Here is a 15662-nt window from a genome sequence, read left to right on the forward strand (position 1 = left end):
CGCGGGGGGCGGCGGCTGAGGGCCACGCATGCGCATCGGGCTGGCGCACGCGCACAGCCGCACGGCCGCGTCGCTCTCGTTTTGCTGCCAGCGCTTTTGCCACCATGTCGGAGATGGCCGAGCTGTCGGAGCTGTTCGAAGAGTGCGGTGACCTGCAGATGGACGTGATGCCCGGCGAGGGGGACCTTCCGCAGATGGAGGTAGGCGGCGGGGCCCGAGAGCCGTCGGCGAGTGCGCTGCAGCTGGAAGAGGAAGGCCCGATGGAGGAGGAGGAGGAAGAGGAGGAGGAGGAGGCCCAGCCCATGGCGGCGCCCGCGCGGAGACGCGGCCCGGGGGAGCAGGGCGCCGAGGGGGAGAGCGAGGACGAGGAGTTTGACGACTGGGAGGACGACTACGACTACCCCGAGGAGGAGCCGCTGAGCGCCGCGGGCTACCGGGTGTCGGCCGCCCTGGAGGAGGCCAACAAGATGTTCCTGGGCACGGCGCGAGCGCGCCAGGCCGCGCTGGAGGGCGGCTTCCAGATGCACTACGAGAAGACCCCGTTTGATCAGCTGGCCTTTATCGAGGAACTCTTCTCGCTCATGGTGGTCAACCGTCTCACGGAGGAACTGGGCTGCGATGAGATAGTGGACAGGGAGTAGAGGCTCCGCGCTGACTCGAGGAGGGACCCCGGCACGCCGCTTTTCTCCGGGGGTCGTTGCAGATAAGCTCCGTCACTACAAGAAGCTGTTTCTGGTTTTGTTTTTGTTTTTTTTTTTTTTTTTTTTCCAAATGCAAGACAATGGGACCTAGGCAGTGCAGTTAGGAAGAGCAGGAGGAGTTAGGACTGCTCAAGTTCCTTGTCAGCAACACCCTAAAAGGCCTCTGGCGTTAGAATTTGGTGAATAACCCAAGTTATTTTCTGTGCGTTGGGAAAGCATTGAAAAAACAAACGGTTTTGCAGGAGTACTTCACGACCAAGACAAGCAGCCAATGTAAGAGCCCACTGATCATAATTATATGATGGGAAAAAAAAAAGTACCCACAAGATTCTTTGGATTGCAAGCCTGTTAGAAAACTTCGGAAATCACACATTATGAGCTATTTCTGCTATGGCTATCCAAGGATTTCAGTGTAAGGTAAATTGAGTATTCTTCATTATCCAAATGGATGCACGAACTCAGAAGTGTTCACCACACACGTGGCATCTTCAGACGCGTCGCCAAGAGCATCTTGAGATCATGTCGGTACATTTGTCTAGATTGCTTATAAAGCTGTTTGCTCTATAATCTGAAAAATCGATTGTAATGACTGCTTTTAAAAGTCAAAAGTTAAGCAACCTATAAAAAGTTTAAAATGTAGATATCAAAATGAAGGTAAAAGTACAAAGAAAAGCTTTCTCACCCCCCTCACCTACTGGACAAGTGTTGTTCTGCTTGCTTTGTTTTTAACCTGACAGGTAAAAGACTGGTGGAACTTCTTACTCTACAAACGCTTGGTGACCGTTATCGAGGGAAAGCTCTACATCTAGAAGCTTTATGAACGGTGGTACTGTTGACCTCTCAAGGTTTTAATCTGCCCAGAAATGCAACTCAGTATCTGAAGTTTCTCTTTGTCTCCTCCTCGAATTAAGCATATTATTTGTTATGCACCAGCATTGATGTTAATAAAATTCCTTGTTGTATATATTTTTGTCTGGCTAATAGCATTATAGACATATTTTTATATGCTACATTTTATTCTATGAATTGCATCCATTTTATGATTTAAACGTAACCATTATTTTTCTAAGGGGAACATAATCCCAATTTACAATACCTGTTTTACAAATGAGTTTCTGAAAGTTCAACTCAGTAAGTAAGTGTTGCCCATAGAGTTTACCACCTCAGGGGAACCTGTCTGGGCTGCGATTAGATGGTTGGTCTCTGCGAGAGTATTCATTACATCAGGAGGCTGTGCCAAGCACAGGAGTATATCAGGTGTTATTGGGATCAATAGCGTGGTTCCAGATGCTCCCTTATGCAATAAAGGGCCCCTCAAATATAACAGGATAACTCAGAAGTTCCTTTAGTTTACAGTAATCCTATCCTGCTGAGGGTTGGAGGGGGAGCGTGGTACCCCTTTAAATACAAGACTGTGCCAAGTAAGGAGAATCAAGATTGTTCCCCACCAGCTTGGTTTGGGAGCAGGGAGGAGAGGGGAAAAATACTAAAGTTACCACTTAAACATCCTTCTCACCCTGTTTCCCTGCCTCACTTCCGCCAAGTCCTCATCTGGTTTGTGCCTGGAGTCAGAGGAGGCAGCTGCTTGGATGTGCAGTGTAAATGGAAGCCTCCACAGGAGGGGGGACACCAGGGCACAATGCGTGGTCAGTTACAGCTCAGTGTGGCGCCTCTCCCAGGGAGCAAGGAAGGAATGGAAAGCCATTTGTTGGATCTGAGGACTTGGCCTGGGAGATGCGCGCTCTGCAGCTGACTGAGGATAGGGTAGGCACTCTTAAAAACAAGCAGTAAGCTGAGACGCCACTTAGATTAATTAATTATACTTGTTCTTACTTACTAAAGGTAGAAAAAGGTAACATTTTCTAAAACATTCAGATTTGGGCTCTGCCAGTTAGTTCAATTACTGGGTAAATTGTTGAGTTATCTTAAGTGACGTATTTGTCACTCAATTTAAGTTGTTTAATCCTCTGAATAGGACAATTGGACATAATAGTTAAACTGGGATCAACATAAATATGTATATATATGATCTCTATCTTCATTTTGGAGGAACTAAATTGGGGGGAAGTTCTCTTATACTGATTTGCCACAGGAACAGGGGAGCTGTAAGGAACTTTTTTTTCTTAAAGATTTATTTTATTTTATTGGAAAGGCAGATATACAGAGAGGAGAGACAGAGAGGAAGATCTTCCATCCGATGATTGACTCCCCAACTGACCACAACGGCCGATGCTATGCCAATCCAAAGCCAGGAGCCTCTTCTGGGTCTCCCACGCGGGTGCAGGGTTCCAAAGCTTTGGGCTGTCCTCGGCTGCTTTCCCGGGCAACAGGCAGGGAGCTGGATGGGAAGCAGGGCTGCTGGGATGAGAACCGGTGCCCATATGGGATCCCGGGCGTGCAAGGCAAAGACCTTAACCACTGCGCCATCTCGCCGGGCCCAGCTGTAAGGGACTTGTAAGAACCTTCTGAGTTTGTAATGTGATGGGGCATGGTGGTCAGACCATCCATATGTATTGTAAATGTTTGCATGGATCAGATATCCCACACTGGCTACCATCAGGGTCCCAGGTTGTATCTTCCTCATGCTTCCAGGTTATATTTTCCTTATGCTTCTAATTTTAACTGCCTTAGAGACCACCATCTTCCTCCAGACACAGCCAAAAACCCCAAAATGGTGTTTTGTTGTTGTTTTTAAAGTTGATCTGACAAGCTTGGACAGTCTGGCATGAGAGAAAACATTTGAATCACCTGTAATAAGGGACGGCGGTCGGCCTGCCTGCTCCTCCAGCACTGGCCCCCCAGCGCAGTGGCAAAGCAGCACTTGCCGGTGATGCCTGTGCCCCCAGCACTGCTTTTCGTGTGTTGGACAACAACCTCTTCATTTCCTGCTCCAGGCCCATTTTACCTTCTCATCTCTGCTTCCTTTTGACAATTCAGTAGCTGTTAGAGTTAGTAATAGCTGTGACAAGGTGTAAATAGTTAGAGCTACCACTTAGGGCCTTGAAATACCATCCATGGTTTCAGTTAATTCTGGGTGGACTTCACTCCAGAATAACAAACAGAAAGTTACAGAGGGCCTGGTGAGGTAGCCTAGAAGCTAAAGTCTTTGCCTTGCACGCATCGGGATCCCATATGGCTACCCATTCTAGTCCCACCCGCCTCCCCCCTCCCACATCCTACCACCCCACCTTCCTCCACTTCTCATCCAGCTCTCTGCTTGTGGCCTGGGAAAGCAGTCGAGGACGGCCCAAAGCCTTGGGACCCTGCACCTGCATGGGAGATGTGGAAGAGACTCCTGGCTCCTGGCTCCTGGCTTCTGGCTCCTAGCTTTGGCTCAGCTTAGCTCTGGCCATGCAGTCACTTGGGGAGTTAATCAACAGATGAAAGATCTTCCTCTCTGTATATCTGACTTTCCAGTAAAAATAAAATAAATCTTTTTAAAAAAGAGAAAGTTACAAAAACAAACCATATATTTTAAGTTGTAAATTGTACTAACAGAATGAAACCTCCAGCTGTTCTCGGTCCTGAGGGAGATGGAATTATCCCTCCATCCAGCTTATACTCCCCCCACCCCGCTGATAATCACTTTGCAGCCATCTCTCTTTTTAGATTCTATTGCAGTTATTTTACTTGAAAAATCAGAGTAAAATAAAATCAGGAACAGAGATGCTGGCAATTGAGATATGCCAAGGAAAATATGTAAAGTGCTTATTTTAAGTAAAAAAAATAATAATAATAAAAGTAGAAGTCATAATTTTTAAAAATTTGAGGCTCAAAGATCTATAATAAGAACAAAACATGGAGTTCAGTACTACCCATGGTTTGAGGCATCCAGAGGCAGTGTTGAAATGTATCCCTTGGGGACAAGGTGTGTCAGAGCTGCTTGGACTTTAAAACTACCACTATGCAGAAACTCCTAGTATTGGCTTTCCTGAAGTGTGTTTTCCCACCCCAGGATGTGGGTAACTTTTTAAATTGCCAGAATTGTTTAATATAACTTTGTCTTCTGCCTCTGAGGGTCTATGAACCTTAAATGGGAATAAATAGTTACATTAATGTGTTCAGTGACTGACGATGAATCTGAACAATTAGAGCTGTCAGCTATGACAAATACTTCCATCAACCTTAACTCCTTTCAGTCTTAAGTTCAGAAATCGGGGGAGGGGCAGGCAGTATTTTTACTTCAGACCATCAAGAGGTAGCTTCCTTTTTTATTTCTATATCCATAAGTTGCTCTTTTCATGGGGTATGTACAGCTTTTTGAGTTGAAGCATTCACATCCCAACTCACCGCCAGCGGGTTCCTCCCAACTTGTAAAATAGCACAAGACAGTTATTTAAAATCAGCCCTTGGATGTGAAATAATGATGTCCTCAGATTGGTCTTCAATGCAGCAACAGTCTTATCCCAGCTCTTATTTATGCCACCAATGGAGAAATGCTGTGGTTCATCATTGCTGTGGCAATTGGTAGTGGAAACACCAAGCCCATTTTCCCCACCTCATCTTGCCTGAAGGATTAGAGACATTGACTGCTATGATCTAAAGAACAGTGCTGCAGGTGTATAGAAGCTGAGAATAAATCTCAAGTGGGATTACTTCAAAAAGATCATGGAAAGTGAAATTAAAGGATAATGTTGACACAGAAGTTTTGGAAATTATGCATATGAGAGGTCTTCAAACAATTAATGAAAAGTCTACAATTATTATGAAAAAAAAAAACTGGACAGACTTCAAATGAACATCATTTCCACTTTCCATGGACATTTTGAAGTTTGATGATATACCAGAATCTTATTCTTTGTGAATCCCCCCTTCCCTTGTGGAGCCCTGTGGAGAAAGCTGTTTTAAAAATGATCACTAGAATTTGCACTTGAGGCTGCCTCTGGGATGGCTCCAACTTTGCCTGCTCCTCCCTCACTAAACCATAAGGGCATTCAAGGGCTCCTGTACTCTGGGAGATCTCGGGACTAACGGCGTTGACTTTCTGTAGTACCACACGAAGAGGGAAACTGAAAGAAAATACAAAACCTCACGCCATCATTTGAAATGACATCATACTAATGTCATTACCTCTCCTGAGTAATCATGAAGACCTACGAATCTATTTCATACTCAGCATTTTCCTCTGACGTGTTTAAACCACTGTGTAACTAATGCATTTTATTCCTTTTATGAATTTAGAGATTGAAGCTGCCCTCAAAAGCTATACCTTTATGTTACTAACAATGTATGTGCTCCCAGTGTTAAATACTCAGTGCATGACAATATCTCTGAAAAAGGAAGTGAGTAAACAACAATGGGCACAGTGCGACTGGCACGGAGTTAAGTGATTCACATCTCATCTCACTGAATCCTCCAGAGAGTCCTGTGAGATCCTTACCATCCATCCTCCGAGAAGCCCTATAAATAAATTATAAGTTCTTCATTTCACTGATAAAGAACCATCAGATTTAGATTAGCTGAATAACTCGCTGGTATGCGGCAAGGCCAATATTTCAACCCAATGATACTTTAAAATCTCTTAGTGTTTATCCTTACCAGGTATCCATTAAACTTTCCATATGTTCCCATACAGCAAAACCTCAAGTATGAAGAACCTCAAATGCCTACATGTTAGAAAAAAAGACTCTAATAATGACATGAATAACCCAATATATGGAAACCTTAAGCATTAGAAGTAAAATAGATTCCTGGCTGCATTTTTAGCTCAACATCAGTGTATCTTTGGCGTTTGTGTCAGCAACGCTGTTCTGTGAGAACTGAGGCCCACGGTGCAAACGCATGAGTATTACGTAAGGTCCCGTACATCATCGAGGAAGAAAAGTTCATACAACGGCATTTCAGAAAGTGTTTTGACCACAAGACTTAGACGGAAACATCTTCTGTTACAACTTCAGTTAGCTAGAACAGGGACATCACCTTCCACTTTGTCCCTCTTCTTCACTTCTGTCCAACCCACAGACTGCTGATAGGGAATTGCTTTTTCTTTGGGGAGGACTGGCAGGGACCAGTCAATGACCAAATCAAGGATATCAGTTATCAAATGATACTTGCCACTTATTAATTCTATCCAATTAGATAGAAGCAAGTATAGAGGCAGTTATGCTGAGCCAGAAATAATATCATTCTAATTACTGTTATGCATACATTTTGGGTATATTTTTCTTTCCTTTGTGCCTTATTAAATTATTTTTTATGTTAAAATACACTATATAATTTGTGATATAATTTATTTTATTTCTCTCCATAATTTTTTTTTAAATAATCTTACTTAGTTGTTTAGGGTACAAAGGGTCAAGGGCTACAGGAAAGTGGGCAATACCATTGTTTCCACACCAATATGTGCCTTATTAAGTTGTATGAAAGTTTATTTTCTTTCTCAGGCTTTCCTAAAAAAGCCAAAGATGTGCTAAACCATAAATGACATTCTCAGCCTTACCTGTTGATTGTCAAGATTCATCAATGTGAGGCTGCATGTTGAGATGGTCAGTTTTACATTTGTTCCCGAAAACTGAAGATTACTTTTGCCAAGGACTGTTGACAGGAACTTAACTGGGGGCTTTAAAAAGAACAACACAACACTGTGAGTTGTAGATTTTGTTACTGAATGAGTGTTCAATAACAGAAAAGTTCAACTTCTTTTAATGATAACATTGTTTCAAAGACTATTCTCTCCCTCTGCATTTTACTTCACATTAATCAGACGATCTTTGTTTATATTTTTAGACTGAAATGCAAGGGTAGTTCTTAGTAAACGGTGGACCCTCAGAACTTATTTTCATATACTGCCATGTTCCCAAGTGTTGAGAGTGTGGGCCCACTTTATAGAATGAATCCTTTACAGCATCACAAATCTAAGAAATAAAACCAAAGTTTGAACTCCATCAGTTGAAAGCCACAGAAGTCACTGACGATTCCCAGTTCAGTCACTGCTTCCTTCGTTGAAGTCACCCCTGTCCCTCCCTACACTCTCCCTCAGTTACAAAGGCCTCTCTACCAGCCACCTCTTCACCTGCGGATAACCACAGGCCACTCTTGCAGGTTGAACAACTGTCTTCAGAAAGTCCCTGTCAAAATGAATAAACATTACTAGGAAGGGATCAGCCCATTCTATATTGAATTAATTCATAAGGACAATGACCCAGGATTTACTGACAAATTTTGAGAGAGATTCTGAGGAAGGCATTTTTTTGTTGTTGTTGTTCTTTTTTGTTTTTGTTTGAAAGGCGGAGACAGAGGAAATTTCCATCCACTAGCTCACTCCCCAAATGCCTGCACAGCGGGCCAGGGCCAGGCTGAAGCCAGGAGCAAGGAATTCAATGTGGGTCTCCCACGTGGGTGGCAGGAACCCAGCTGCTTGAGTCATCACTTGCTGCCTCCCAGAGCACGCAATGGCAGGAAGCCAATTAGGAAGTGGATCCAGGGATGTAACCCATGCAATCGAATATGGGGCACAGGGATGGCAATCTCTGTTATGAACGTGTCTTTGACAAAAGTTGAGGTTCTAGTCTAGGTATTTCTCAGAGAGGTAGTCTGGAAACTGGGTGGACAATCAGGAGAGTAGGGGATGCCTGCAAGTTATAAAGGTGTTGGGTTTATAAGTAAACAAAGAAATCTGAACAAAGAGAGGGAGGTTGGGCTGGCCAGTTTTCTCAGGCAGAGAGACCCCTTCCTTAGACAAACATCCTCTTGAAATCTCAATTTCCTTTGTATGAAACAGTGAGAAAACAGAAACCACCTAAGGATTGTTGTGAAGACTGAATTAGATAACAAGTGGAGACCACGTAGCCCTGAGTTTGGCTGCATACACAACAGCTACTATTAGAAGTAGCAGTATCATTATTTTCTTTTTCAAAGACTTATTTATTTTTATTGGAAAGTCATTATTTACAGAGAGAAGGAAAGATAGAAAGATCTTCCATCTGCTGGTTCACTCCCCAAGTGGCTTCAATGGCCGGAGCTAAGCTGAAGCCAGGAGACTCTTTAGGTCTCCCATGCAGGTCCAGGGTCCCATGGCTTCGGGCCGTCCTCTACTGCTTTCCCAGGCCACAAGCAGGGAGCTGGAAGGGAAGTGGAATAGCCAGGATACAAACTGGTGCCCATATGGGATCCCGGTGCACACAAGGTGAGGACTTTAGCCACTAGGCTTCCACACCAGGCCTAGCAGTATCATTATTACGTTGGTCCTTTCCAAAATTAAGATTCTAAGAAATGACATTAGAGGCTTAAATACTGTGTTGGATGTTTGGATTAAAATAATTAGTTGGAAAGTAAGCCAGTGGAGGAGAGAAAATAAGTGCTTCTTTAATATATGGATCAATACTTTGGTATAATCAATGAAAACAGAATTTGTTTCTGTCACAGTTTTGTTTATATATTACTTACTTTTGATTGGTTTCTTACAGAACCACCCTAAACTGTTAAGCATAAATAGTTGGAATTCAGTGTAATATATTTGTATCTTTTTTATTCCAAATATAGTCTAAACTGTAGTACAATGTGACCAACCCCAATTAGCATTATCACTCTATCATAAACTTGACTCCTGATCTACTTTTTAATCTTTTCACACAGCCCTTGGTAAGACACACAATTAAGACTCACCTGGCGACTATATTTTTTAAATTGTATATTAATTTTAAATATCCATTGGATACAGGATGGTAATTTGATATGTATAGACAATATATAACAATATCCAAGGTAATTAGCATTTCCATCTCCTTAAACATTTATCATTCTTTTTAATAAAAAGAATTCACGGGCAAACATTGTGATATAGCAGATAAAAGCTTTTGCCTGCATCACTGATCTCCTGTAAGGATTCTGACTCATGTCCCAAGACCTTGAGCCCCTTCAATTCTCATGGGAGACCTAGCAAAATCTCCTGCTTCCTGCTCGGACCCAGAACCAGTCATTGCAACCATCCAGAGAATGAACTAGCAGATTATCTAACATCTATTAGATAATAATATTACCTCACACTTAAAAATTACTTCATCCTTTGTAACAAACTTTAACATACACTCTAATTCTACTCTCACAATAACAACCTTTTGAGAGTTGCCCTAAATACACTTCTTGTCCAGGTGATAGTCTTTCTTTATTTTTCTTAAAGATTTGTTTATTTTTTATTAGAAAGGTAGAGTTACAGAGAGAAAGAGAGAGAGAGAGAATCTTGCAGCTACTGGTTCACTACCAAATGACCACAATGGCTGGAGCTGGACAGATCCAATCCAAAGCCAGGAGCCAGAAGCCTCCTCCAGGTCTCCCATGTGGGTACAGGGGCCAAAAGACTTGAGCAATGTTCACTGCTTTCCCAGGACATAAGAAGGGAACTGGAGGGCAGGCTTCTGGTTTAAGTAGTTAATCCTTTACCTCCAAACACCAACATCTCAAATGAGTGTCAGTCTGTGTCCCAGCTGCTCTGCTTATGTCTTGGGAAAGAAGTAGAAGACAGCCCAAAGCCTTGGGACCCCACACCTATGTGGGAGACACAGAAGAAGCCCCTGACTCCTGGCTTCAGATTAACTCATCTTTGGCCATTGTGGCTGTTAAGAGAGTGAACCAGAAGATGGAAGATCTTTCTCTTTCTGTCTCTTCTCTGTAAATTTGCCTTTGCAATAAAAATTTAAAAATTTTCAAAAAGCGGGTAGGGGTGGGAAGCTGGATTGGAAGTGGAACTGCTGCTCCTATGGAATGCTGGGCCAAAGGAAGAAGCTTAGTCTACCACACCATGGCATTTCATTTTATGTTTAGAACTAACCAATGCTGAAATGGTCTGTGGGACAGAAAGCACATAGACTTCAGGCAGGTACAGTGGAGTGGAAAACAAACCAGACGGACCACTTGGAGTCAAGTCTCAGGTGAGTTATTTCTATAGCCTTGGAAGATTTTAATTCAGAAGCAAAGATTATGGAAATGCATAATATACAGCAATGTGCTAACAAACTACAGGATTATGATTCTTACTTTTTAAATGAGTAATGCAAGTTCTGTCCTAGGATTTTCCCTTTAGGAAAGAATGAGGGAAGAAATCTGCGCACACCCATGGCCCTTGGAAGGGCTCGGAGTGGGACTGAGAGGAGCATGGGACAGACTGAAGGCAGGACACTTCCCGACTTTCACTGCAGAGAGAAGACAAGCCAGGGTCTGATTATCCTCACATTACCAAGAAGAAAAACTCTAAAACAGTGAGGCATTCATGCACATTAATTAATCAGCTATTAAGCAGTCTGGCTCTTCTGACTCCATATCACATAGTCTCTTGGGAATCTTCACTTCTTTTGACTATTCATTAATTTTAGTCCTGCAAATTGTCTTATTTATCTATTTGAGATGCAGAAACAGAGCTTTTGTCTTCTGGTTCATTCAACAAATGTCTGCAGTGGGTCAAATCCAGGAGCTGAAAATTCAGCACTGGTTTCCCACATGGGTGGCGGGAACCTGCTGCTGGAATCATGATCTGCTGCCTCCCAGCACCCACACTGACAGGAAGTTGAAAACAGGAGCTTGGCTGGAGTCAAACCCAGACTCTCCAAAATGGGGTAATGGCATCTTACAGGATGTCATAATGGTTAAGTCAAGGGACAGCCCTTAAGTAGTTGCCAAGTTTTAGATTTCAAAACTCGTGTATCTGGATAAATCCTAAGCTGCCCAGCTGCTGATGATCCAATGGAACCAAAGATACTGACCATAATCAATCAACCTTTAGTAGTTTTTGGCTCCCTTGAGGGGAATGAGGGAGCCTCACTTCAGAGAGGTAGGTAACAATATGGTTAAGACCATGGATTCCAGGGTCTGGCATTGAGTTGTGGCAGGTGAAGTCTCCACCTACAATGCCAGCATCCCAGTGGGCACCAGTTTGAGTCCAGCTGCTCCAATACTGATTCAGCTTCCTACTCATGGCCTGGGAAAAGCAGCAGAAAATGGCCCAAGAGCTGGACCACTGTACCCACGTGGAAAACCTGCAAGAAGAAGCTCCTAGTTCCTGGCTTAGGACTGGCCCAGCCCCAACTGGTGAGTAAATCAATGGATAACACAACTCTCTCTATCTCTCCCTTTCTGTCCCTCTCTTTATCTCCCTCCACACCCTACTCTCTTTCTATGTGTGTCTTTATCTCTCTGTTACCAACCTTAAAATTAATCAATACATCTTTAAAAAATACAGATTGTGAAGGCACACTACATGAGCTTGACTTGGCTAACTACACAGCAACTGAGCGACTGGACAAGTTATTGAGTCACTCTGAGCCCCTGTAAAACAGGGATAAACAACAGGATTTGTGTCTGGGTGACTGGTGATGAGCACAGAGTCTCATAACAAACAACGTAGTGCTTGCTTTGGCAGCACATACACTAGAACTGGAACGACACTGAGAAGATTAGCATGGCCCCTGCACAAGGATGACATGCAAATTCATGAAGCATTCCATATTTTTGGGTTTTGCTATTCTTTTTCATTTCTTCAGCAACCCATTGGTCATTCAGTAGCATTTCGTTAACTTCATGTTGTAAATTTTCCATTTTTCTTCCTGTGTTGATTTCGTTTTATGGTTTTTCTTAAGGAGATGTATACTAACTATGTGACAGAAACTATCATACGATGCAGGTACAATGCAGTATGCATCTCTATTTCCAAATCAAAGATAGACTCCCAATGAAACTCTTAACTATATCTTTATCAATAGGATGCTGGACTCTCTGTCATGGTCCATGCTCAGAATGATGCATTTATAACTGTTTATGAAGAACTATACTATTGTAACAATATAGAGGAAATAATTGGGAAGGGAGGAAGGGATTTGGGGAGGGAGTAAGGGAAATCCCAGGGCCTATGGAACTGTTTCATAAAATAATGGGAAGGAAGGTTGGGCCCAGCGCAGTGGCCTAGCGGCTAAAGTCGTCGCCTTGAGTGCACCAGGATCCCATATGGGCACCGGTTCTAATCCCGGCAGCTCCACTTCCCATCCAGCTCCCTGCTTGTGGCCTGGGAAAGCAGTCAAGGACGGCCCAATGCTTTGGGACCCTGCACTCATGTGGGAGACCTGGAAGAGGCTCCTGGCTCCTGGCTTCGGATCGGTGCAGCACTGGCCGTTGTGGTCATCTGGGGAGTGAATCATTGGACGGAAGATCTTCCTCTCTGTCTCTCCTCCTCTCTATATATCTGACTTTGTAATAAAAAATTTTAAAAAAAAACCTTTAAAAAAATAAAATAATGTGAAGGAAAGAAGGAACGGATGTAGGGAGAGAGGGGGGAATGAAACAAATAAACACAGTATAATGAAACTTAGGGAATCCAGCAAAAGAAGGGCATCTAAGAAAAAAACAAGTACAGCTATAAACCCTCACATGAAAAAAGAATATCCCAGGCCTGGCGTGGTGGCCTGGAGTGGTAGCCTAGCGGCTAAAGTCCTCGCCTTGCATGCACCGGGATCACATACTGGTGCTAGTTCTAATCCTGACAGCTCTACTTCCCATCCAGCTCCCTGCCTGTGGTCCGGGAAAGCAGTAGAGGACGGCCCAAAGCCTTGGGACCCTGCACCCACATGGGAGATCCGGAAGAAGCTCTTGCTTCGGATCGGCTTAGCTCCAGCCATTGAAGCCACTTGGGGAGTGAACCAGCAAATGGAAGATCTTCCTCTCCATCTCTCTATAGATCTGACTTACCAGTAAAAATAAAAATAAATAAATCTAAAAAAAAAAAAGAATATCTCAAGTCAAAAACCCAACCTTACAGCTTAAGTAATTAGAAAAAGAGCACACTAAATCCTAAGCTAGAAGAAGGGAAGAAATAATAAAGAGCAGAGAAACATGGAAAGAAACAATAGAGGAAATTAAGTTGCCTAAAAATTGTTCTGTAAAAAACAAAAAAAAGGCAACAAAGGAAAAATAACTTACTAACATTAGAAATGAAAATGAGGACATTATTTCCACAGAAATAAAAAGTAATTATGAGTACAATCAAATATATGCCAACAAATTGAATGGAGAAATTCATAGAAGTATAATACTAACACTAAATCACAAAGAAATAGAAAACCCGAATAGATTTATAACTAGCCAAAAACGTCCAGAAAATAAGTGTTGGCAAGGATGTAGAGAAATTAGAATCTTGTTAATTTCTTTTCTTTTTTTTTTCCTGTTGATTTTGTTTTGTGGCTTTTCATTTAAAGGGCTGTATAGTAACTGTGTAACAGAGACTATCATATCTAGTAGCATGTTATTTAACTTCTCGGCAGCATAAATTTCTATTTTTCTTTCTGTTGTTGATTTTGTATTGTGGCTTTTCATTTAAGGGGATGCATGGTAACTGTGTAATAGAAACTATAATGTGTAGGTGTGAGGATGCAATGCAGTTTGCATCTCTACTTCCAGACAAAGATGGACTCCCAATGAAACTGTTTTCTGTATCTTGACAATAGGATGCATGATTCTCTGCCATTGTCCATGCCAGCAATGATAGACTTATGACTGTTTATGAAGAATTATACTATAGTAATGATATAGGGGAACTCAGTGAGTGGGGAGGGAATTGGGGAGTAGATATGGAAAATCCTAGGACCTATGGAACTGTATCATAAAATGATAAAAGTAAAAAGAAGTAAAATTTAAAAAAAAAACTCTTGTGTTCTGATGGTGCAAATGTGATATGAATAAGCTATCTAGAAAGCATATGGCAGTTCCTCAAAAATGAAAATCAAAACAGCAACCCTATTTCTGTGCATGGCCCAAGCACTTGGGAACCAGCAGAGGGGAACACTCTTCATGCTCTCTGTGTCTCCATCTCTCAAATAATAAAAATTCATTCATTAAATTTTAATTTAAAATGTAAAGTGCTGGGAAAAGTTCCTGACTTTTATTAAGTGTTGAATAATAGGAAATTAACTCAGAAATTTGTTTTGCTTTTTTAAAGATTTATTTATTTTTATTGGAAAATCAGATTTACATAGAGGAAGAGAGACAAAGAGGAAGATCTTCTGTCTGATCATTCACTCTCCAAGTGGCCGTAACGACTGAAGCTAAGCTGAGCCAAAGCCAGACCCAGGAACTTCTTCTGGGTCTCCCACGTGGGTACAGGGTCCCAAAGCATTGGGCCATCCTCAACTGCTTTCCCAGGCCACAAGCAGGAAGCTGGATGGGAAGTGGAGCTGCCAGGATTAGAAACAGCACCCATATGCAAGGTGAGGACTTAGCCTCTTGGCTACCATGCTGCTCCCGTTTTTCTTTATAGGTATTATTTTTGGATTAATGTTCATTAGGGTTGCTTTGTTTTAATTTGGGATGTGAAATATCTTCTTCTAAAATAAGAAGATCTTTGATAAAGGATCCACTTATTGAGATTATCCAGTTGAAACTGACTTCAAAGAAGTGATGAGAGGCGGGAGGGGGCTGGAGGCGACTCTGGGGCCAGGGTGTCTGTCCAAGAGGCTTGAACAGGGAGTCCTTAGTAAAGTTCAAAGGTCATTTGTTAGGGTTTCCCATACTGGATGGCTTCTCTGAGTCTCTTGGGGGGGGGCAGGGGTCCCTGGATTCAGCCATGTGTAAAATGATAAATAATGACAACAAAATAACACAGGACATCACGGGTGTAGAGTGCTAAGCTGGGAATCCTAACACCCGCTCCCCTTCCCTTCACTGAAGATTGATGCAGTTTAGTAGCAGGCAGAATGAAAGCACTGGGCCAGAGGGTCTCCAAAAAGCCCTTCCCCAGGGCATACATTTGTAAGTTGTCCCGTGTTAGCTTTCCCTTGGACTTTTCATACTAAGTCAACACTGTAGAGCCAATAGTGTAATAGCAAGAATACTTGCTACCTCAAACATAGAAAGTAGAAAACGCAGTATCTGCTAGGCACTGTGTCAGGTTCTTTATAGACATCACTGCACACAATTCTTGCATAACCCTATAACTTAAGTGCTTTCTCTCATCTTATGGATGAAGAAACCAAGAAGCCAAGAGGT

At 42.5% G+C, this 15662-nt stretch overlaps 2 protein-coding genes and 1 non-coding gene across 3 annotated transcripts in view; 2 read left to right on the forward strand and 1 right to left on the reverse strand.

The window, feature by feature from the left end:
• SHC4 (SHC adaptor protein 4) overlaps positions 1-15662 on the reverse strand; it is a 137065-nt gene that overhangs the window by 47039 nt on the left and 74364 nt on the right. The window contains exon 4 of the mRNA XM_040969336.1: positions 7141-7260. Within this exon, the coding sequence (XP_040825270.1) occupies positions 7141-7260 (120 nt within the window). The remainder of the gene's footprint in view (positions 1-7140; positions 7261-15662) is intronic.
• On the forward strand, positions 57-1665 carry EID1 (EP300 interacting inhibitor of differentiation 1). The gene has a single exon (XM_040969337.1). The coding sequence runs from the start codon at positions 105-107 to the stop codon at positions 639-641; it is 537 nt and encodes a 178-aa protein (XP_040825271.1). The 5' UTR covers positions 57-104; the 3' UTR covers positions 642-1665.
• LOC121149529 lies at positions 12036-12142 on the forward strand. The gene has a single exon (XR_005882688.1). It is a non-coding gene; the product is annotated as a U6 spliceosomal RNA (small nuclear RNA).

Source organism: Ochotona curzoniae, unplaced genomic scaffold, assembly GCF_017591425.1.
Source record: "Ochotona curzoniae isolate NIBS_2020 unplaced genomic scaffold, NIBS_Ocur_1.0 scaffold_4701, whole genome shotgun sequence".
Lineage (NCBI taxonomy): Eukaryota > Metazoa > Chordata > Mammalia > Lagomorpha > Ochotonidae > Ochotona > Ochotona curzoniae.

Coding starts and splice junctions, on each gene's coding strand:
- EID1 (XM_040969337.1), top strand. CDS start 105: ATGTCGGAGATGGCCGAGCTGTCGGAGCTGTTCGAAGAGTGCGGTGAC.